This window comes from Trichoplusia ni, chromosome 11, assembly GCF_003590095.1.
Source record: "Trichoplusia ni isolate ovarian cell line Hi5 chromosome 11, tn1, whole genome shotgun sequence".
Classification (NCBI taxonomy): Eukaryota; Metazoa; Arthropoda; class Insecta; order Lepidoptera; family Noctuidae; genus Trichoplusia; species Trichoplusia ni.
Window position 1 is genome coordinate 6,259,471 of NC_039488.1, and position 22,209 is coordinate 6,281,679.

The 22,209-nt window shown below is 36.0% G+C and overlaps 1 protein-coding gene across 1 annotated transcript in view; it reads left to right on the forward strand.

The window, feature by feature from the left end:
- LOC113498705 (lysosome membrane protein 2-like) overlaps positions 1-22,203 on the forward strand; it is a 28,815-nt gene extending 6,612 nt beyond the window's left edge. The window contains exons 2-12 of the mRNA XM_026878823.1: positions 2,145-2,236; positions 3,773-3,936; positions 8,854-8,992; positions 12,094-12,209; positions 12,643-12,742; positions 13,120-13,247; positions 16,073-16,193; positions 19,297-19,447; positions 20,229-20,379; positions 20,895-20,991; positions 21,361-22,203. Coding sequence (XP_026734624.1) covers positions 2,145-2,236; positions 3,773-3,936; positions 8,854-8,992; positions 12,094-12,209; positions 12,643-12,742; positions 13,120-13,247; positions 16,073-16,193; positions 19,297-19,447; positions 20,229-20,379; positions 20,895-20,991; positions 21,361-21,579 — 1,478 coding nt within the window. The 3' untranslated portion in view covers positions 21,580-22,203. The remainder of the gene's footprint in view (positions 1-2,144; positions 2,237-3,772; positions 3,937-8,853; positions 8,993-12,093; positions 12,210-12,642; positions 12,743-13,119; positions 13,248-16,072; positions 16,194-19,296; positions 19,448-20,228; positions 20,380-20,894; positions 20,992-21,360) is intronic.
- Positions 22,204-22,209: the final 6 nt, after the last annotated feature.

Below are 22,209 nucleotides of genomic sequence, written 5' to 3' on the forward strand. Positions count from 1 at the left end.
TTTTATACATCCTGGGTTATATAAGTTGCAATGACGGGCGTTAGTTTCGGGGTAGTCCCAATAAAACTCCGTTATCTGTAGGCTTAACACCGACAGAAACAAGTTCTGGTTCAAAGTAAAATAAGTCCTTTGGCTCAGCAATGAAATTCCATAGCCATTTAATTTTGAACTAGATTGAAAAGCTAGTGTTTATCATTTTTTTTTTGTAAAAACAATAACTGCTCACAATAAATAGATATTGACCGGACTGCACAAGAGGGTAACGATATCGATATTATTGCATTAATTTAATTGAATTGTAATTGATTGTTGCCAACTGAAATAAAAGACAAAAGGTGCAGATAAGCGTATTGTCAAAATTAATAAACAGTTTTAAAACAAACAGGGTTATTGTTTGATAAGCATGATATTTAAGGTCATATTTTAATTAACCTGTTTTTGTCTTTGAGCATTTGACAGTGGTATCTCAAAATATTTAAAAAAATGCAACATCATCGGCCTAGCCTTTTCCCAACTATGTTGGGGTCGGCTACCAGTCCAACCGGTTTCAGCTAAGTACCAGTGTTTTACAAGGAGCGACTGCCTATCTGACCTCCTTAACCCAGTTACCTGGTTAGACTGGTTAGACTGGCTGTCGGACTTTTTCAAGCTTCTGACTACCTGTAACGACTGTCAAAGATGTAGGAATAAAATGCATATAATTCTGAAAGTCATTTTCGATTTACCCGAGTTGGGATCGAACCTACACCTCTAAACAAACCTATAGGTTTATAGAGTCATCTACTGAACCATTAAAAGGTAAACAGTTTTAATCGTCACAGATGATATATTTCTGGTAACGCCATAACGATAACGAATCAAAATGAAAATCAAGGTTAAAACGTTACACTCCTAAATTGAATGGGTGACCTATTGTCTTATTTTTTTTTTGGTACGGAACCCTTTGTCTCACGAATCCAACTCATACTTGACCAGTTTTCATAACACACTTACTTTCTTGGAGACATTATTCACTCCTATAAACTAAAGAGATTTATAAACTTCTTGCCTATACTTATCAGATAGTATGTATATTACTATTTAACAAGAATTAAATAAATAAATAAATTGCGAAGTATTCTTATCCTAATTACAATCCAGTAAATATATAATAGACTAGTTGTTGCCCGCGTCTTCGTCCGCGTGGTTAGAAGATATAAGTTATGATTTATACCTGCCCCGCTTTTTCCACATTTTTCATTGTATCTTCGCTCCTATTAGTCGCAGCGTGATGGTATATAGCCTGAAACCTACCTCGATGAATGGTATATTCAACACAAAAATGTTTCAGTTTAAACCAGTAGTTCCTGCGATTAGCGCGTTCAAACAAACAAACTCTTCAGCTTTACATATTAAGTACAGATTAATTTAATAAGAATTAAATAAATAAATAAATTCCGAAGAACTCTTATCCTAATTACAATATAGTATATACTTATAGGTGTAAATATTGAATTAACCTAGATATCGTTTCGACGACGCGTGGCCTAGAAACTAGGGTCCTTCAAATGTGTTAAGTTTTCTAAGCATACTAGGATTGAGCGATTTTAATTTAGTCTATTCTGTATTAAAGGTGCATTTAGACAAGTTTGATATAAATCGATCAAGCTACTTAAAAGTTGTGGGAGATGAAACTTTTTACCGTCTGGGCTTTGATACCACAGCCCCACTTCTCCGCAATGTATCGTAACTCGGACAAATTTCTCGCATGTTCCAAATAAGGCCATCTTTAAAGCATCATCATTATCCTAGCCTTTTCCCAACTATGTTGGGGTCGGCATCCAGTCTAACCGGATTCAGCTAAGCACCAGTGTTTTACAAGGAACGACTGCCTATCTGATATCCATGTATGATATCTATATCTCCTCAACCCAGTTACAGACAGCACAATACCCTTTGGTTAGACTGGTTGTCAGACTCTCAAGCTTCGGACTACCTGTAACGACTGTCAAAGATGTAGGAATAACAGCCGGGATCCACAATTTAACGTGTCTTCCGAAACACGGAGGAACTCCTTATAACAAAGATGGTCACCCATCTACGTCGAGCATTTTTAGAAGCATATAGACTAGATTTTGTTTCTAATTATTTTGTTTTGCCCGCAGTACTCCTGCTTCTATCAACGACCTTCGTCCTGAGTATGATCGGCACAATATTCTTCTGTTTCACGAACACCATCAACGATGCCATATTGTCTGTAAGTACTCGCTTTGACCTTGGAAGCTTTTGTTTTTTTTAGTACTATAATATATGTAATGTAAAAAGAGGCCTTTGATAGTTTGTATCGTTTTGTTACCGTTGTGTTGTTATTTTTAGAGTTCCGTGCCTATAGGGTATAAATGGAACCCTGTTGCTAAGGCCTCGTTGTCTGTCCGTCCGTCAGGCTGTATCTCAAGAACTGTGACAGCTAAACAGTTGAAGTTTTCACAAATAGTGTATTTCTATCGATATTACAACAACTAGCATTTCGCCCATGGCTTCCAATGTCGGTCATATCGCGTTTCCAAGAGAACTCTTTAAAAGTCCGGGATAAAAACTATTCTATGTTCTATCTCAAGGTCCACTCTATCTCTGTACCAAATGTCATTAAAATCAGTTCAGTGGTTTAGACGTGAAAGCGTAACAGACAGACAGATAGACAGACAGACATACAGAGTTACTTTCGCATTTATAATATTAGTAGGGATTATAAGAAATAAAGATCAAGGTTCAAAATTTCGTAGTTGATATTTAATTTTGAGTGTACAATCCCTCGAGTTTAATCATCACCTAACCAGCCTGTTTTTTTAACCTTTTGATACGGAACCCTCAGATTTGCAAGTCTGACTCGCACTACACCATACTTTTTGCTTGTGTTTCGAAAAAGCTTATAAAAAGTTTTGTTCATTATATAACGCCTCTGAGTGGTAATTAACAATGGATGTCTAATAAATAATTAGAATTATAAATAATTAGTCCAATTACTTAATACAAAAAAATATAACAATGGAGGAATAATAGACATTAATCTTCCATAGAACATACACAAAAGTACTACAAGTTGTCTATAAGAAATGTAAATAATTCGTCCAATTATTACAAAAAAACAATAGCCTTTTAATTTCCCATAGAAAAGGTTTTTATCTACTATAAATAGGTCATCTCTGTTCTCTAACAAAGCCGGGTAGTGGATGCTCCAAAAAGTTTTTTATAAAGTTCCCAACAAGGCCTTTGCATGTTGGACCTGTTTCCCTTAACCTTAAAAGAGGTTCGTGTTTCTTCTCATGCACAAAGATACCCAGACTCAGGACAAGCATTCGTGGATCACACAAACGCTTGTCCTACGCGGAGATCAAACTCGCGACAAGTCGCTCACAGTAGCTTTGGCGTGGTGACCTCAACTGCGTCTTACTCTTCTTTTTACTATTTCTTTTTAATTTCGTTGCGGGTTCCAGGGCAGTTAATTGTTCTCCCTGGGACACACCGAGCTTAAGTGTTTCGGTGGTTTTCGTTGGTTTCAATGTAGATCCTGGCTTAAATGAGTTGCAATGACGGGCATGTGTGGCGGGCTAAGTTCCGTTAGAAAAAAAACCCTCAGCCAATCTGCTACCCGTGCAGAAATCTAACAGAAATTTCTTATATTGATTACTTTTATAATTAATTTTTACTATTGTCCCACTTGGGGAGGCCAATGTCCAGCAGTGGACGAATATGGGCTCATGATGTTTATGATGATGAGGATGTATGTTCTCAGAGTATGGTGATAAGAAACAACTCCATCGCCTACAAGATTTGGAAGCGACCAAACGTGCAACCTCTGATGAAGGTCCATCTCTTCAACTATACCAACTGGGAGCAGGTAAAGGATGGAGTGGACGAAAAACTACGAGTCGAGGAAGTCGGACCCTATATTTACGCGTAAGTATTTTAAGATTATTACATCCGAATGACGGCGTCGATGTGTCTCGTGTACCCCGTTCAAGAAAAATGCGGTTGTTGACTCAACGTTCTAATGCCCGAAAACCAGGGCCCCTATTCTACTATTTACAATGGCCGATGAAAGAATGGTAATTGGATTAAATTTGAAATTATTCCTATTCTCTTAAGCATTCTGACAACACAATAATTGGTAATTCAATGCACCGTTTCGTACCGAATTTATAACTAAGTATTGTGTAGGAAAAATGCTTAAGATGTAACGAAAAGAGTCATTTTAAGCTAATTTTCATTAATTCATCGGCCATTGTAAATAGCAGAATTGGGGCCCTGTTGTGTTGTTCTTAGTAATATTAGACAACATAGATAGTTTTTATTAATGCTTTGAAAGCATGTTTGTTAAAAGAGGGTAAAACAGTAAATCACGTGCCAGACATTTCTATTACAGTTAAGTGATATTTTTGCTTGCCTTAACGCTGATTCAATCATTATCATGTACTGAATTGACATGTTAAAGTGACGTGTGCTGTCGGAAAATTGCTCAATCAAATTTGGGTTGAGCAGTAGGGAGATTCAAACTTCTACCGACAAAAACTCACCCATGATCCTTCCTTTTCCCGTTGTCTACCGTACGGTTACCTTTTTAGACAATCCCTGTACCCCGGCAGGCATCAGCCCTAAAGTGCTCCACAGAGTTTGTATTTGTAGACAAATATTGATTTCTGTGTCCCATGCTAATGTTTTCGGTATTGTATAATAAATAGCCCTTGAAACATGTGATATCGGGCGGAAATGATATCGAGTTCGATGCCTGGTCGGTGCGTAGTTCAAAACATTCTTGTATAATAATTATTTACATGTACTAGGAAAATGTGCGGCAAAAATATTATTATAATCATTTGGGTATCTGTTTTGCACGAGATAACTTTACAGAAAAAAATCCAGTCTATTGGCTTATATAGGGACACAGGTACAGCAAGTGGTGGCCTTGTTGGGAACAACTTTAATGGGAAAAGTGGTGTTTTAAACTAATATATGTTTTAAAAGAAATGTGCCAAAATTTAGAGAATTTCAACATATTCAGATCAATATTCTCATTACGATATCCTAGTATCATTATGACCATCATCAGCCTTGAATAACCCACTGTTGGGCATAGTGGGCGTAGGCCTCCCTTCTTTTTAGACATTCTCCTCTTCTTTCGTTTCTTCGCAACTATCTTTTTCCTGCTAACTTTTTATACCGTCTGCGAGTATGTAAGTGTGTAACAAAATAACTAATTAAAATAATACTAGCTGCGGCCAGCGGCTCCGCCTGCTACAAATCGAAAATGAACACCGCTACGAATTTCGTCTTAATCCTTTCAGCAGTTTTTTAATAAAAGACTAACAAAAATCCACCCATACTTACATACTTTCGTGTTAATAATATTAGTAGGATTGCAACATAATTGAATGATTGCAAACAAAATTCTTCGCCAAAGTTCATAGGGCACTGGCAAACAAAAAAAACCTAGCCTTATCAATTACTTTTAATGTTATCGCAAGACAAAACAACGCGTGATCGTTTGTTTATAAAATATAGCAATTAAACGGGCGTTTATAACGAATATTCATGAATATTTTTTTTATGATAAAAATGTGGCGAGACCTGTCTTAATGGCGCCCAAACGTGGGGCAGGTTAAGAATTCGATAAAATGTTACTTCTTTGTAACATACATTTTTAAATTAGGGTAAAAGAAATAGGTAACAATCAGTTTTTTTGTGAACCTACACCTACCTCTTCTTATGCTGAGCGGTCAGCTTTTTCCCAGTCACGTCTTGATCGCCTTTTAATGTCACGGAATTGAGATGAACACATTATATCACAGAGCGACTGCCTATCTACACAACCCATGATACTGGTTACGTAGTAAATACTTAGGAATCTGCGCTACTGGGTTTAGTAACACAGTATCCCTTAGAAAGTCTTCGCGTCAGAATAGGGATGATGACATTTTTTTTTTGCAGCTTTTGTATAATAATGGATGCGTATTTTTTAATTTGTCCCACAAACATAAATTGACCAAATTACAGTGAATGAAACTTACGCGTGACGTCACGATTGAGTATAAATTTTGATTTTGACTAATGAGATTTTTCTTTTTATACCCAGTCATCATCCCTATTGTAATGACTTATCAACTGTCATAGATCAAGGTTTGTTGAGACCATTAATACATCGTGCTTTTCCAACGCTCAGAGCTCAGATATAAACAAAACGGTAACCCATCCTCCTACCAACAGCGGTAAGTGCGACTTAACCTCTACCAAATCGTTAGAATAACATTATGTTAGTGGTCGCTCAGAAGACACATCTTTTTGGTTTCCTTCTTAAAATATCAATAAACGGTATCAATTTCATGATTAGGTGAAGTAAAAGCTATAACACTACAATATAATGTTATTCGAGGTCTTATCAACTAAATAGACATCCAAAAACCGAGATAGTTGTAGCATCAATAAATTTGTAATCAACAAAAGCGATATTAGTCGGCGGGAGGCAAAAATATTGCTGTTTGGGCAAGGCCGCCATTTTGTGACGTTAACTGCAAACGTCAAATTGATTGTTGTCTTTTATTTGTTTTCCCGCGTGCTTTAATGGCTATGTGTAATCTTTAAGACTGAAACCTAGCACTTAAATGTGATGACCGTTGTGTCATAATATTTATGTAAAAAAAAAATCGATTCATAAAGGCTCAGCTGAAGTTACAGTTTATTTTGCTATTTTGCTAGAGATAGTGAATGAGTCTTTCCACTTTTTATTATTGAAAAGTAAAGGGCTCATGGGTGCTGTTGTAGTAGACTGCGGCAAAGGCCTCTACCAAATCCTTCCACGATTCTCTTTTCGGAACCAGTCCACGCGATAAACGACAAAAATCATAAAGTTTATAAAGAAACTTTAACTTTAGTTTTTGACTTAAGTTTATAAACTAATACGTTAATTAATTTATATTACTTGACATTTCGTTCAGGTCACACTGTTTGTGGTCGTAAACTGAAATAAAAAGCAGCTTACAATATTATAACATGCAACGCAATACTTTACGGGTTAATACGCACGTGATTTCCTAGTACCTGGATACGAACGTCATTACAATTACCTTTGAGCCTCAAATCTATTGATTAGTTTATAATTATTATGTCTACAAGGGTTATCGATCAAACCTGCAATATCTTATGACGATTTTGCATCCTACGTACAATATTTTGACGTAAACAAATATCAAATCCGAGAACTTTGATCATTAATTGTTTAATTATAAATAACATTAATTTAATGAATGAAATGAGTCCATTAAACAGCTGATTTGTGTATAATTTATCTGTGGACAAGATGGCGGTTCGATTGCGCGGTTCAATTGTTTTAGAATTGTTTTAAAATTACGATTTTAGACGCCATTTAGAAATTTTGTTTAGGTTAGGTTGGTTTTACCTAAAGAAGTTAATGGCATATAATTTAATGGTTTTTGTTAATGCTTGAAACAACATTTATTTAATTTTTCATTCATAAAAGTGTAGCCAGTAACCCAGTACCAACTCTTTCTGAACTATCCTTTTTTTTTTTAATTATGTGTAAATAAAGCAACGGCAATTAAGTATAAAGTATGTAATTTAACGCGAATTATTTACAGATCGTTATACCTAATGTTTATGTTATCTATCTTAGTGTCATATTACATTTATGTATATAGTTAATTCCTAGAAAACTATCGGTGTGAAATATTATATGTATGTTGGCTGTTTATTTTGTTGTTAGTGCAGAATCTGATATTGTTTTGTAGAATATTAAAAATGAACAAGTTTTCGCATTTAGCAAAGTATGTAATTTACTTTTTGGACGTTTAAACTCAAGATCAAAATAAAAACTCATTTCATTATCATTATCATCATCTCAGCCGTCCACTGCTGAACGTAGGCCTCCCCCAAAGAGCGCCAACCATCCCTTCCAAAACTCATTTATTAAATTCAAATTAGGCTACTAAGTAGGACTTTTTCTTATACCTACCACCAGACAATGGACTACCAAAGAATTAGATCAACTACAATAATAATTATGGTCTCCTCCTCTCAACGCAATAATAATCTGCCGCCAAAAAACCATTGACAACCTCCTTTCAAAAAAATAAAGATGGCGCCTCGCTCGACCCCGCTCTAGGCACGGGCTCTGCTCATATTCATAGATTTAATTTTTATTATTAATATTTAAAAAAAAAACGTGACGCGTGACGGATTTTTTCCTACGCCGATAGAGACGTTTCGCTTCAAATTAAAATAAAACTATTTTTGCGGATTTTCATTTTCATCATCATCATCCTAGCCTTTTCCCAACTATGTTGGGGTCGGCTTCCAGTCTAACCGGATTCAGCTAAGTACTAGTGTTTTACAAGGAGCGACTGCCTATCTGACCTCCTCAAGCCAGTTACCTGGGCAATAAGATAACCCTTGGTTAGAGTTTTACGGATTTTATCGTGGTTTAATTTTAGATTTCGAAAATCAAAATCGATATTTTCGAAGATCTATAAAAGCAGTTTTATTTCAATGTCTAACATTTGCGTAAACCTAAGAAACCAGCGTCAGGTGTTCTACCTGACACATGCTGAGCTGGTCTCCCATTCGGTGCAAACTTAAGACTCACTGAACCGCGCCCTATTTTTTTTTCTCCTTTTCTTTGTGTTCCTTCTACCGTATAAAACACCTTCTTTTTAGTTTTTAATGTTGCGGCAATTTGTATTGTGTACCCACTTATTTTTTATTTGTCAATTTCTTTGTGTCTGTTATTGTTTGTACTGAATAAATGCTTTATTTATCTATCTACTTATCATTAAGTTTTACTTTATTTAACCTCTTTTGTTTCAGACAACAATTAGAAAGAGTCAACATTCGGTTCAACGGTGACAAGCTGAGCTTTCAGGAGAGGAATCACTTCCAGTTTCTCCCTGACAAGAGTAGCGGAGCGCACTTCGACCAAGTGACAGTCCCGAATCTGCCGCTCCTTGTAAGTTCTTAATGATGTATTTTTTTAACAAGAAAAACAGCTGACTTCAAATAAAAACTAATTAGCTAAACTTGATGACGTATTTATAGGACCAAATGACGGCTATCTGATTTATTGCACGGATCGCCTAGTGGTTTAGCCATCAAGCCAAACCCTTTGCGCGAAGTGTCGCGGGTTCGATCCCCGAGTAAGACAAGCGTTTTTGTGACCCACGACTTCTTGTCCTGCGCCTGGGTGTATTTATGCATGTCTCGTAATGTTTGTGAAACTTCCCGCGATACATGGATTTAATTCCTTAGTGCAGGAGTATTTTTTTTAATCAAATATAATCTAATTTACTTTAAATAAAAAAGTTTTACAAGTTTTTTCAAGGAGTTTCACAAAAACCCTTGAAAAAAAGATCCCATGTAACATCGTATTAGCTTAACCACAAATGGAACACTTCAAATTCATTAGCAAGACATATTGTTCGACAAGTGACGTCAAAATCAAAAGTTTTTATTTCAAATAGGCCGTTTCTCAGGCACTTTAAAAACGTTACATTACTGACTCTAGTTTCGCGGTTCCAAAGTTTCATTCTTATGGAGATGAACCGGCAAGAAAGTGATTTTGACTTGTGCCCAGCAGTGGGGGATATTTCGATTATTATTTCCTATATTAGCACGTAGGTATCCCTACGTTGTATCGCAATAACAATTCTTTTATATAATATAGTGGTGATAATATTGTATCTTATCATTGTTTGTAAGCGTATGTGTTATGAATAATATTTATGGTGCTATATCAGCTGTTAACGATACGGGATCGTTTGGAGGGCCTATGCCATGGGAAAATAGATTGAACCCATACTAACATTATAAATGCTAAATGTCTGTCCGTCTCGCTTTATCGACAGAAGTACTGAAACGATTTTAACACGTTCACTGCGTTAGTCAAATTTGATTACTTTCAGTTGGTGCGGCATGGGGTCTATTATATCCGAAGCACGACTTGTGTCCGGTGCGTTGGTGGGTCAAAAAGATCCGATCGACTTACATTGGTTTAGGTGGACTTATCTTTATAGATATAATGATTAAAGCATTTTCTTTTATTTAAATATGTTGACAAATAAACACTCAATAAAAGGCTGAAATCGTAGGTAGATGCACTGAATGGTTTGTTTGTAAATAAAGGAATTGTCTGTCGGATCTTAAGGATCCGTTATCCGCACTGGTTATTAAAAGTATCGATACGTTTTTAGTGCTGTGGATGATAAAAAAAAAACATCGTCATCGATAAAATGTATGATATGTTTTTTTTTGAACATGTAAAATTAATTATACCGTAAGCTGGCTGAATTCTTTTCTGTTCCAATATTTCTATTCGTTCACTATGAGCTGTACTGGTTTATGGTGAGGGTCAATGTGGTGGCTGGGGATTGTTAACTGCAGTATTTTCGACGTGTAATGTTTGACCAGTTGACGGGTTGGCATTATCATACATATTCCGCTTACCCAATATTATTTGTCTTGGGGGACCTTCGCTCAAACAACATTTTCCTGGATCGCTTTATGTTCAGTTCAGTTGCATAAAAACGCATCGAAACACACGCACCTCACTAGCTCAACTAGCATGTAATCTAGTGCGTTTATCGGGTCATCGGGCATCGGGTCGTTTAGAACCGATGAACGCACTAGACGTAAAAAATATTGCTTCAGTCGGCATCGGGTCGTAAGAACCCGATGCAATTTTTTCGAACCTATATTATCTATTTAACGAGGCAATTCCGAAACACTAACTGTCTCATTCATATTCATTGGGAGACCAAATATATCTGTCCCGCACCAGCGGCTAGCACAGTAATTTTTGCCCCGCACCGGAGGAAAGATGAGCATCAGATACAATCAACCCGATACCGCACCGAACGTGTTAATGAAATTTGGTAGATACACAGATTGTCTAGAGCCTGAGTTAGGATGTTATTTAACTCTAAAGTGGGGTTTAAAATTTATATGAAAGTCTTTTTTGGAATGGACTACGACTTTGAAATTTGGCATGAATATGTATAGTTTATTTAAAGTTTTTGAGTATTTTAACTTTAAGCTGGGAAACTGGAACCACCGCGCGCTTTAAATTGAAGTCCACGCGGACAGAATCGCGGGCAACAGCTAGTTTAATATAGAATAATTAAGATTTTATGATACAACTAGCTGTTGCCCGCGACTTCGTCCCCGTGGGTAGAAGATATAAGTTATGATTTATACCTGCTCTGTTTTTTTCACATTTTCCATTGTATCTTCGCTCCTATTAGTCGCAGCGTGATGGTTTATAGCCTAAAGCCTTCCTCGATGAATGGTCTATTCAACACAAAAATATGGACCAGTAGTTCCTGAGATTAGCGCCGTCAAACAAACAAACAAACTCTTCAGCTTTATATATTAGTATAGATATGATAGTTGACAAGTTATTATTGAAGCAAGATGGCACGCTTCCTACCTAAAACTACTTTAACATTTAATGACAATGTACAGTTATGGATGTGTACCTGCTAAGGAGGCAAGGGTTAGACGGCGCTACGGCTAAAGACGTCGTTAAACAATTTATCAATATATTAATGATTTTACAACCAAGATAACTTGTTGGAAATATTTGAATTATCTCAGGAATTAACAGTTATTATTAACTTATGTTCAGTACAGAGATTTGTTAAGACGTTTTTTGTACGGCGAACGAAAATTTTAGGTTTCGTTTTTTAACCTTAAATCGATTTTTTACCTAAACTTTTAATTAACAAAATAATGCCTTTCCTATACCAAATATAACTAAATAGATTTGGGTACAAATATGTGAATGGATCCACAAAGAATATGACATCTAGTAGCCGTGGGTGAGAATTTTTCCAATCAATTAAAAAAACAAGGAGGTTGTCAATTTGTCTGAACTTTATTTTTATGTTTTATTTCATAACTTCGGAATGGATGCACGGATTTCGTTGATTATTTTTTCCCACATATTCCCTTTTATCAAGTAGGGATCAGCAGTCTTATTCACACTAATCCCCAAAAGAGCATTGTCAATAAATATGGAATATAACCTGCTTAGTTATTATCCTTTTGTTTCAGGGTGTGATCTCCAAAGCACTGAGTATGAATCTGAACAGCCTGGCACAACTGACTCTAAGCTCCGCTCTCACTTGGGCCAACCATCCTGATGCCTTTGCTAAACTACCAGTGCATAGGTGAGTGAATATTATAGTTGAACTCATGGCTAAGCTAAAACTGCAGTGAATCAATCACAGGTTAAGCCACGCTTGACGCGGTTGGTTCGTAGAAGGGTGACTAACCGCGTCAAGCGCGACTGGATCTTTGTCATAACGAGTTCCTCCGTGTTTCGGAAGGCACGTTAAATTATGGGTCCTGATTTGACTGTCGTTACAAGTAGTCAGAAGTAAGAAAGTCTGACAACCAGCCTAACTAAGGGGTATCGTGTTGCCCAGGTAACTGGGTTGAGGAGGTCAGATAGGCAGTCGCTCCTTGTAAAACACTGGTACTTAGCTGAATCCGGTTGGACTGGAAGCCGACCCCAACATAGTTGGGAAAAGGCTAGGCCGATGATGATGATATATTGTGTTTTCTTGTGATCTTGTCTTATAAGTGTATTCCTTTTTTTAGATTCCTGTGGGGTTATGATGACAGCATTATTGACACTGCTAAGCCGTTCCTGAGTCTGAATGGACAGTTGAAATTTGAGAAGTTCGGACTCCTCGTTACGGTAAGGTTATTCAAGAAGTAATAACAAATTCTTTTCGATAAAACTAAATTATGTAGTTATAATAAAAAAATCTGCCAAACTTTTAACACTGAAAGTGTAACAAAGACTTTGGTTTGCATGCACAATTAATTTATTTGAATTTTGGTATATTTATTCGCCAATTCCGATGATTAATCCATATCCCTTTAAGGGAAGAGGTCTTCCTTAAGCTGAATTATTATTTTCTACCTATCATTACAATTCAATTCGACATGGAAACTTTAGTTTATTGAAGATTCAGTAAAAAAAATTCATTCTCTCTCAAGATGTCTATAAAAATCTTTTTGGCAATAAAATAAAAAGGTTTAGAATCTAACTGACTGTTTAATCATTTCCAGAAAAACGGCACAGTCTCGGAACGGTTCACCATCAATACTGGCGAGTTTGACAAGGACAAGATGAACATCATCGAGGAGTTCGACGGCCAGGACCACCTCAACTACTGGGGGACTACGGAATGTAACAGGTTGGTGCTTTATACAACGTATAATACACAGTACAATGTATCCCATGAACCGTTGTAGCTAAACATCTGAAATTCATATAATGTATTTGAGTTATTTATTTAATAATTTATGTACACACACAAGAGGTCTTTAAAGTAATCTATACTAATATATAAAGCTGAAGAGTTTGTTTGTTTGTTTGAACGCGCTGATCTCAGGAAATACTGGCCCAAATTGAAAAATTCTTTTTGTGTTGAATAGACCTTAGGCTTTAGGCTTTAGGCTATAAACCATCACGCTGCGACTAATAGGAGCTAAGATACAATGGAAGGTATACCTAAATCATAACTTATATCTTCTACCCACGGGGACGAAGTCGCGGGCAACAGCTAGTATAACATAAATATAAATGATGTGCAAGGGTAATGCTTATTTCTTAAGAAATTTCTGCCAGCAGACCCGCGAAAGGAGAAGTCGTCAATATTGGCAGTCATGGTGTGTGGCTCAATTTAAAAAAAAAAAAAAAAGATTAGCAAATGGTAAAACACTAATATATACTACACATATGTATATGCATACATAGATAGGTATAAATACTATAATAAGGTATAATATATGTATATATGTATATATATATACATATATACATATATTATATATATATGTGTATATATATATATATACATATATATGTAATATATATATATATATATATATATATATATATATATATAATATATATAATATAATAATATATATATAAATATATATATATATAATATATATATATTATATTTATTATTATTATAAATATATATATATTATTATATTTATTGTATATATATACATATATAAAATAAATCAGTCACTAAATGAGTTACGTCTAGAAAAAGAAATAAAATATAGAGGAAATTATTGCTGATCATTTTCTTTAGCAAATATTTCTTTTTTTAAGCTTATTTGTATAAATAGTGTCGAATATATAGTGTCGTGACTCTACCTCACATTGGACTGTCTTTTGTACAGCACATTGTTATTATTTATCGAAGCCAACGTCGTTAACTTTCTTGTTTTCGTTTACACATGTTTGTGGAATCTTTAAGTCATTGACAGTTACATCTCAATGAGACTTCATTATCTATATTTTGTAATGCGTATTACTTGTCAAAAGGTTATCACCACAGATAAACAAGCGCCTTGGATACGTTTCGACTTATATAAAAATAATAGCTGTTGATTGGATGTCCGTTATAACTGTAAAATCAGTATCCTTCTTTAAGGCAGTCGGATAAAATTTAGTCAGTGTGTTAATCCAAGGTATCAGCTATCCCCATACCAAATTTCATCGAAATCGGTACAGCAGTTTAGGCGTGAAGGGATGACAAACATAATACACATATGCAAACACATATATGAATATAGATATTATAAAATTGTAGCTATCACAATGATAGTTGAGATATAAGTTAAAAAGTATAATAGTCCACTATTAAAAAGTCGTTTTTAAGTGTCATGTTGTCTTTATCGTTGTTAAGTGATATGTAGACAGAAAAACATTTTACAACGTCACAAAATTTTATTTCTCTGTCTCTTGATAACGGCAAAATGCCTATCGAATATTATTTAAACAAACAGAGAGATATTTAAAAGAAACTTAAGTACCTAACCTATATAAAGTCGCTATTGATATTTAATCTTTTCTCTGCATGTATGGATGTTTAAAAGATTACCAAGTTATGTCAAAAAATTGATACGAGCCAAGTTTGTTGAACGGTATACCATATTAATATTTTGACTCTATCAAAAAACGTGACATTTTATCGGTAAATTAATTAAAAAATCTGTTCAGAAGGTCTACCACCAAGTAGTTTCGATTATTTTGAATTATCTTTTCATATACTTTGAGCCAAAAAAACATGAAAGCTTTTTCTTTTACAATTTTTTCTTTTATATTATCTTGTTTGTTTTAAAACAGAATTTATTATCTTTTAAGCTTCGATCTGGCTATTTTTTTATCATATTATTATACTTTTAGGTACTGGCACTTGATAAATAATAACTTCTTTTCAATATAACCTTATTTGTTACATATTCTTAATAACTTATCAGAACTAATTAAGTATTAGTCTTCCTGTTATAATTAAGATAAAACAGTGATTAAAGCTCATTATCATATTTTTTAAAGGTTATGTGTAATCAAATATAATTAACATTGGAACTTAACTGGGAATCACGTTTTTAAAACTTCAGTTTAATAATTGATTACACAAATGTAAAATTTTTGTTTTTAAGTTCCAAAGATAGGTCAAATAGGCCTATAATAATAATAATATTCCACAACTTTCATACAACGCCATCTAGTAACAAACTAAGCAGAGCTTGTATTATGAGTACTAAACAACTGATAAACATACTTATGTATTTCTAAATACATACATATTACAGATAAATTACACCCAGACACAGAAGAAATGATCGTGATCACCACACAAACATTTGTCCTGGGTAGGTCGAACCCACGACCTCCAATTAGCAGTTAGGGTCGAATAACCAACATGTATTAAAAAAAGAGTAAATTAAGGAATTTCTTGCCGGTTCTTCTCCATAAGAATGACACTTTGGAACCGTGCAACTAGAGTCAGTAATGTAACGTTTTGAAAGAGCTTGGAAAACGGCCTATTTGAATAAAACTTTTGTTTTTGATAACCACAAGACCAACAGGCCCGTCGCAAAAACTAGACTTACACTTTCGATTGGCTTCTGAACTGCAACCTCTAACATAAAAAATCATTCACTTCACCAGTAATTATTACATTTATGAATGATGTATTTTGTTTTTTTCCAGTATTGAGGCATCGGACGGTTCAATTTTCCCACCTTCACAACTGGACAAGAACACAACTCTTTACGTCTTCTACCCCAACCTGTGCAGAAGATTACCATTCAAATTTGAGAAGGATGTTGAGGTGAGATATAGCTCTATTTATATATTGCAAAACCATTTTACCCCAAGGTGAGAAGCTAAAAACTTCAACCTTTGATGACAACACACATTATCATTTAAGTTGTAAATTAAACTAAACTAATATGTACATTTTTAAAACTATACAGGGTGTAAGGAACACCGTACCACCAAAGTCGCATAATGACTTTAAAATAACGTGTTAATTAATATTAAAGAAGTCGCTACCGTCGGAGATTAATATTTATAGATTTAGTCATTTTTGAGCACGCAATGAATTGGTTACCGCGCGATCCTTACGCTCAGCGTACGTACTTACACGAACTGTAATGTGGTAGGAGGGCGACACTCGGCGACACGATCGAAACATTCGAAACGCGCGCGCATTTTATAAAAATGTTGTGATGTAACGAAAAACAATCACAAAAAAATACCAATCAATTTACACTATTCTGACTTCAATCTGTGTCTTGTTTATTATTAAATCAAACCTACTCTTACCTTAATCTCGCTCACTTCTAACCAGATAAGGTTCGAAAATTTCGAAATGTCCGCCATCTACGTGCACACAAATTTTGGCGCGGCGAAAAATCTGCTGCTGAACCCGGGGCAAAAAGTACCGCGTCCAGTAAATGTTCATCGCGAGACTTGCATTGCCACGTGCTTCGCCATAACACATTAGCATGTTGCCATTCTCCCGGGCGGTAAAATAACCTATCGAGCTACTAGGATCGTAATTTAAATAATACACACACAACACACGCACTTATATCACTTAACACAATAAAATTGTCTGCCTACACGATAATTAGTCCGCGAATTACCCGATTGCACATGCACATTCGATTAGCGTAAGGAACAAACTGAGTAAAAAAAGGTACTATTTTGAAAAAAGCCGAACTTTCGGTTTTACCTTTGAGTAGTGTTGGACCTAGGTACCTATGATTCTTTATCGATAAATTACATGAGGTCGAAGTGAATATCGTAAAATTATTCTTGACAATAAAGTACTTAACTTAAACCTTTAAAATTGATTAATCACAAAATGTACTTTTGTGTAAGAACATAATTGTTTTAAGTGACTGGAATAATTATTCAGCAGTTCGTAGGAAAAAAAATGATAAAAATTTTTAGGCAGGAATTTCATTAGTAGATGATGGATATTAGTAACAAAACAGACTTTAATTTTAGAAAAAATAAATTATTGTTTATAACAACATGTTTTAGAACTACAGAATTCTAAACAAAAACAAACTGTTAATAATAAAAGGTTTTAATAAATTTCGTGATAAGTTGATAAACGCTGAGAAGGTGATTTTCTATTTTATAACATGGAACCCGTGTAACAAAAATCGATGTACTATTTTATCCAGTGTCACAGGTACGTCACTCGCCGATACCGCTGTAGGTGTCGGCGACGCGCTGGCGGTGTCGACAAAGGCGGCTAGCGGTGCCTACAAAGCGCGCGGCTTTTTTTAAAGGAATAGTAGGCAGGATTACGAATAATGCGTGCGAGTGCGCGCGCAATAGTTGCGCTATCTCTTACGCTTGTCGCTCATGAGTATTGGTTCGGTTTTGACGTCACTTTCGGTTAGATTTGCAAGAGAGCGATGACCGACGAGTACCTTTACGAATCAGCTGATCGGGAGCAGTTTTTAGTGTTTCATTTACATTGCCTTTTTTTGTGAAAACGGCTTTATAATGATTTTGTTTATGAAAATATTATTGAAATACGTAGGAAAAATGATTTTATGACACATAAAATTAAAAAAACGCGAAAAAAAACTGCAATTTTCATGAAAAGACCGATGAAAAATTCCAACGCAGTGGGGTCTGGAATCATGTCTAGAACTCAGGTCCCACGGAAAAGTCACGGTGTTCCTTACACCCTGTATCAATACAAAATGAAAAATATACATAATTTACAAAGCGTAAAAAAAACAATTTTTTTTCCCTGCCAAAGTCGGAAAACGTGCCTTCTGGCTGCCACAACTTCAACTCATGTCTAAGGCACGGCGTGGATATGTCGGACCCCCACCGACTAAAAACACCCCGGGACCCTTCTACTGCTTTAGCCAGAGTCACGGGATCGCTCGCGCATGCTCATCGTGATTAGCTGGCCTTTGTTCAGTTGGACTCATTCCCGAAGAGTAGGTTCAAAGATCCTATCCCTCAGTTCTCGTAAGAACGCCGCCTCCGACTAATTCTTGGCCTGTTAGCTGATCAATTAGAATATAAAATTGTTATTTCGTATTTTCATGGGGTCTTAGACCATGTTAAATGTTTTTGTCCGAATCATTTTAGGACTAGATACGTCACGCTGTATTTACTGATCGTGTTAGCTAATAATTTGTTTAGTACGAATATTTGCGGTATATATTTACGCCTTAAATATAGTAATATTTGTAGTATCGTGAAGGTTGACATAGTGTGGGTATTATATACAGATCTTATGTTTTCAAACATTATTGACTCAAAAAGAATATTTTGAAATGAAAAGATTTATCCTAAGAATCGGTTTACCTTATTTAAATTCAGGAAAAAAAGACGCATTTAAAACCTTTCCCTCTCTGTATTCGGTTGAAAACCGAGTTTTCATTTATTCATATTGGCCAGTAGGATGCCCCCTGGTCGATGGACCGATGACCTAAAAAAGGTGGCAGGCTTCTAGTTTCTACTAGGTGTGGAAGATGGAGGATCGTATATCGTGGCGCATCTTGGCGGACACCTATGTCCAGTAGTAGAGCTAGATAGACTTTCCGCGCTCGGTGTAATAATATGTAGGACTGCAACGCATTGCCATACACCGACACAAAAACGCGGATTACGTAGCACGGCAAAAGTGAGCCACAGTGGGTTAGTTAAAAAAATGTTATTACATAGTTAGTTTAATAGAGCAATATTCTTTAAAGATAAAGATACATTTATTCGCAAATACGGGTAAATAACAGGTGGCACAGACCCATTTTATTGGATAAGTCCTTTTTTTGCCATAAAGACATGCAAATTCTCATGAACAACCCAGAAAATTATCGAAATCATTAAAAAAAAGATTATGTCTCGCACTTTCGGCCTCGTTTCTAAATTTAATGTTTCCTAACCCTCAGATATCTGATGGCATCCAGCTCTATCGTTACCGCATGCCTCTGGACGTGTTTGACGACCCTGGCCACAACCCTGACAACCAGTGCTACTGCGAGATAGACACGGCCACCTGTCCTCCGCGAGGAGTCATCAATGTCACTGATTGTACTATGGGTGAGTAGATCATCGGCCTAGCCTTTTTCCCAACTATGTTGGGGTCGGCTACCAGTCTAACCGGTTTCAGCTTAGTACCACTGTATTTCAAGGAGCGACTGCCTATCTGACCTCCTCAACCTAGTTACCCGGGCAACACGGTACCCCTTGGTTAGACTGGTTGTCAGATTTTTAAGCTTCTGACTACCTGCAACGACTGTCAAAGATGTAGAAATAACAGCCGGACCCCCAATTTAACGTGCCTTCCGAGACACGGAGGTACTCGTTATGACAAAGATGGTCACCCATCTACGGACCAACCGCGTCAAGCATAGCTTAACCTGTGATGGATTCACTTATGTGGTTATAGCTTAGCCACGAGCTCCTCATTATGGGTGAGTAGATACCGTTTTATATTTGTGGCAAGACAAATAAAACTGATTATTACATCAACATTACGAAGAGATAGGATGTAGCGTCAAGCTACAACTGCACAAGTTGATAGATAGCAGGTTAAGTAGCTTTATACGGTCGGCCCGTAGATGGGTGACCCACATGCACAAAGACACCCAGACTCAGAACAGGCATTCGTGGATCACACGAATGCTTGTCCTTGATGATCGAACCCTTTCACGTCACTCACAGTTGTCGTGGTGATCTATTTGGCTGTTTTGAGATACTCCACGAATTAAATCCGATCTCTAGATTACAGATGGGAATAAAAAGTATAGAAATACACCTGTCATAAGCAACGCCTTTATAAGTACTGACATCTTTTCTTTTCTTTCTCTTTCCCTCACAGGAGCGCCAGCACTGGTCTCGTTCCCACACTTCTACTTAGCCGACCCTCAGCTGCGGGAGGATGTTCTTGGTCTGCAACCTGATCCCCTCAAGCACGACTCATACCTCGACTTGCATCCAACACTGGGTATCGCACTAAGTGGGAAATCTAGGTAAGTTACAAGGGTACTTTGTTAAACGGCTTCAGCGTTAAGGGATTTAATCCTTGGTCGCGTGAGGTGTCACAAACATTCAAGTCAAATGCACGAAAACACCACGATTGAGACAAGCATTCCAATACAAGCGTTTCTCAAACGCAAATTTAATTTCTCATGATCAATCAAGAAGTTAATTTATCTTACTGTTTCAATCGCCAGATAACTTTTATCTGACGTATGTTTGACGTTTTGACAGCTTTTGTATAGAAAATATGTCAAACGGCCAAATTTATGCCTCAGATAGAACTTAACTGAAGATTGAAAAATCGGCCCTTAATGTGAATTGTAAGAAGCAATGAAAGGAAGTTCAGAAATCTATGAACACATCCTGACACCTTGTTAGAGCGGAAATTTCAAAACTCAACTAACTTTTTTATTTTTGTCTGATGTGTAGGTATCCTTCTTAAATATGACTGAAGTGTGAATACCTATAATACTTTAATTTAATCTACATTTTTTGTCCCTTTCAGCATCCAAATCAATATTCAGGTGCGGAAAAGTGACATGTTCCCGTCAGTAAAGTATCTCCGACAAGGACTGATTCTACCTGTGGCTTGGATTGAAATGGTAAGCATAATATAATTCGTATACCAGCTTGAAACATAAGTTACAGACTATAAAAAGTGATTCGTGATTGACGGTAGCCCAGGTTTGTTGTAAAACTTGGGCTGGCCACTTACCGTATAGGGAATGTTTGAGCATTGATCACCACGCTACCTCACTGCGGGTTGGCGATTTCAGTTACCAATATTTGTAATTTGGTTTCCTCACGATATTTTCCTTCACCAATTGTCAGTGATGCCTATTTAATTTAATTAGTGTACCATACAAAAAGTCTAGTTTTACATGGATTGCTTAGACCGTATATGAAATAATGGAATGAGCATCCATCTTTCCAGTCCTTTAAAAAAAAAAACCTTTTTTTCTGTCCCACAGGGAGTAGAAGAACTTCCCGAAGGTTTACGATCCCTGGTCTACCATGGAACATACTCCACAGCAGCAGCACAGCTTGGATTAACAGTCATATGCATCATAGCCTTCATAGGATCCGGCATATGCTTACTATGCACCTTTGTAAAGCGGAAACAGAAGCCTTGTGCGACTTTAAAAGTTAGGATCCCAACGGAAACCGAATTGAAGAGTCAAACATCATGATATCTAGGTATTTTTAATCTGTGTTTATTTTTTTTTTGGGAGATATCTTTTTGGTTGCGAAACTGAAATGTTTTTGCGAGAACGAGATTTGTTTTGAGGTTATGTACTATATACGATGTTTCTTTTTTCAATTTTGAAAACGATTAAATACAAAATAACAGTTTTCTCATGGCTGTACAAATATGGCGGCTACAAACAATACAACACAATAATTGAAGCTGCAATATAATATTTATATTCTTTAACTTTCAAACAACGCCATCTAGTTTCAAATTAAGCTCGAGCTCCTGAATTTTGAAGTTTATTTGCGATGTTTGCCTTTGTCACAATTTAGTACAAATGTTGACCAAAATCTTATTAAACGGGCATTTAAAGTAAGTAATAATATTCTTTACCGATCCATTCGCATAATGTTAGTAAAACAGCCATTTTAAAACAGACGAAATAGGAAATAAAACATATTTTAATTAACTTCTTTAAATAGACATTGGTTTCTATATAATCTGTAGAACTAATCACGACTGTGATTGATTGCCAAAAGAACGTATGCAATTAATTACGTCACATAACCTAACCTAAAACTCCATAAATCCGTCAAATTGTAAAAGTCAAAGTTTCTAGTTTCAGAAT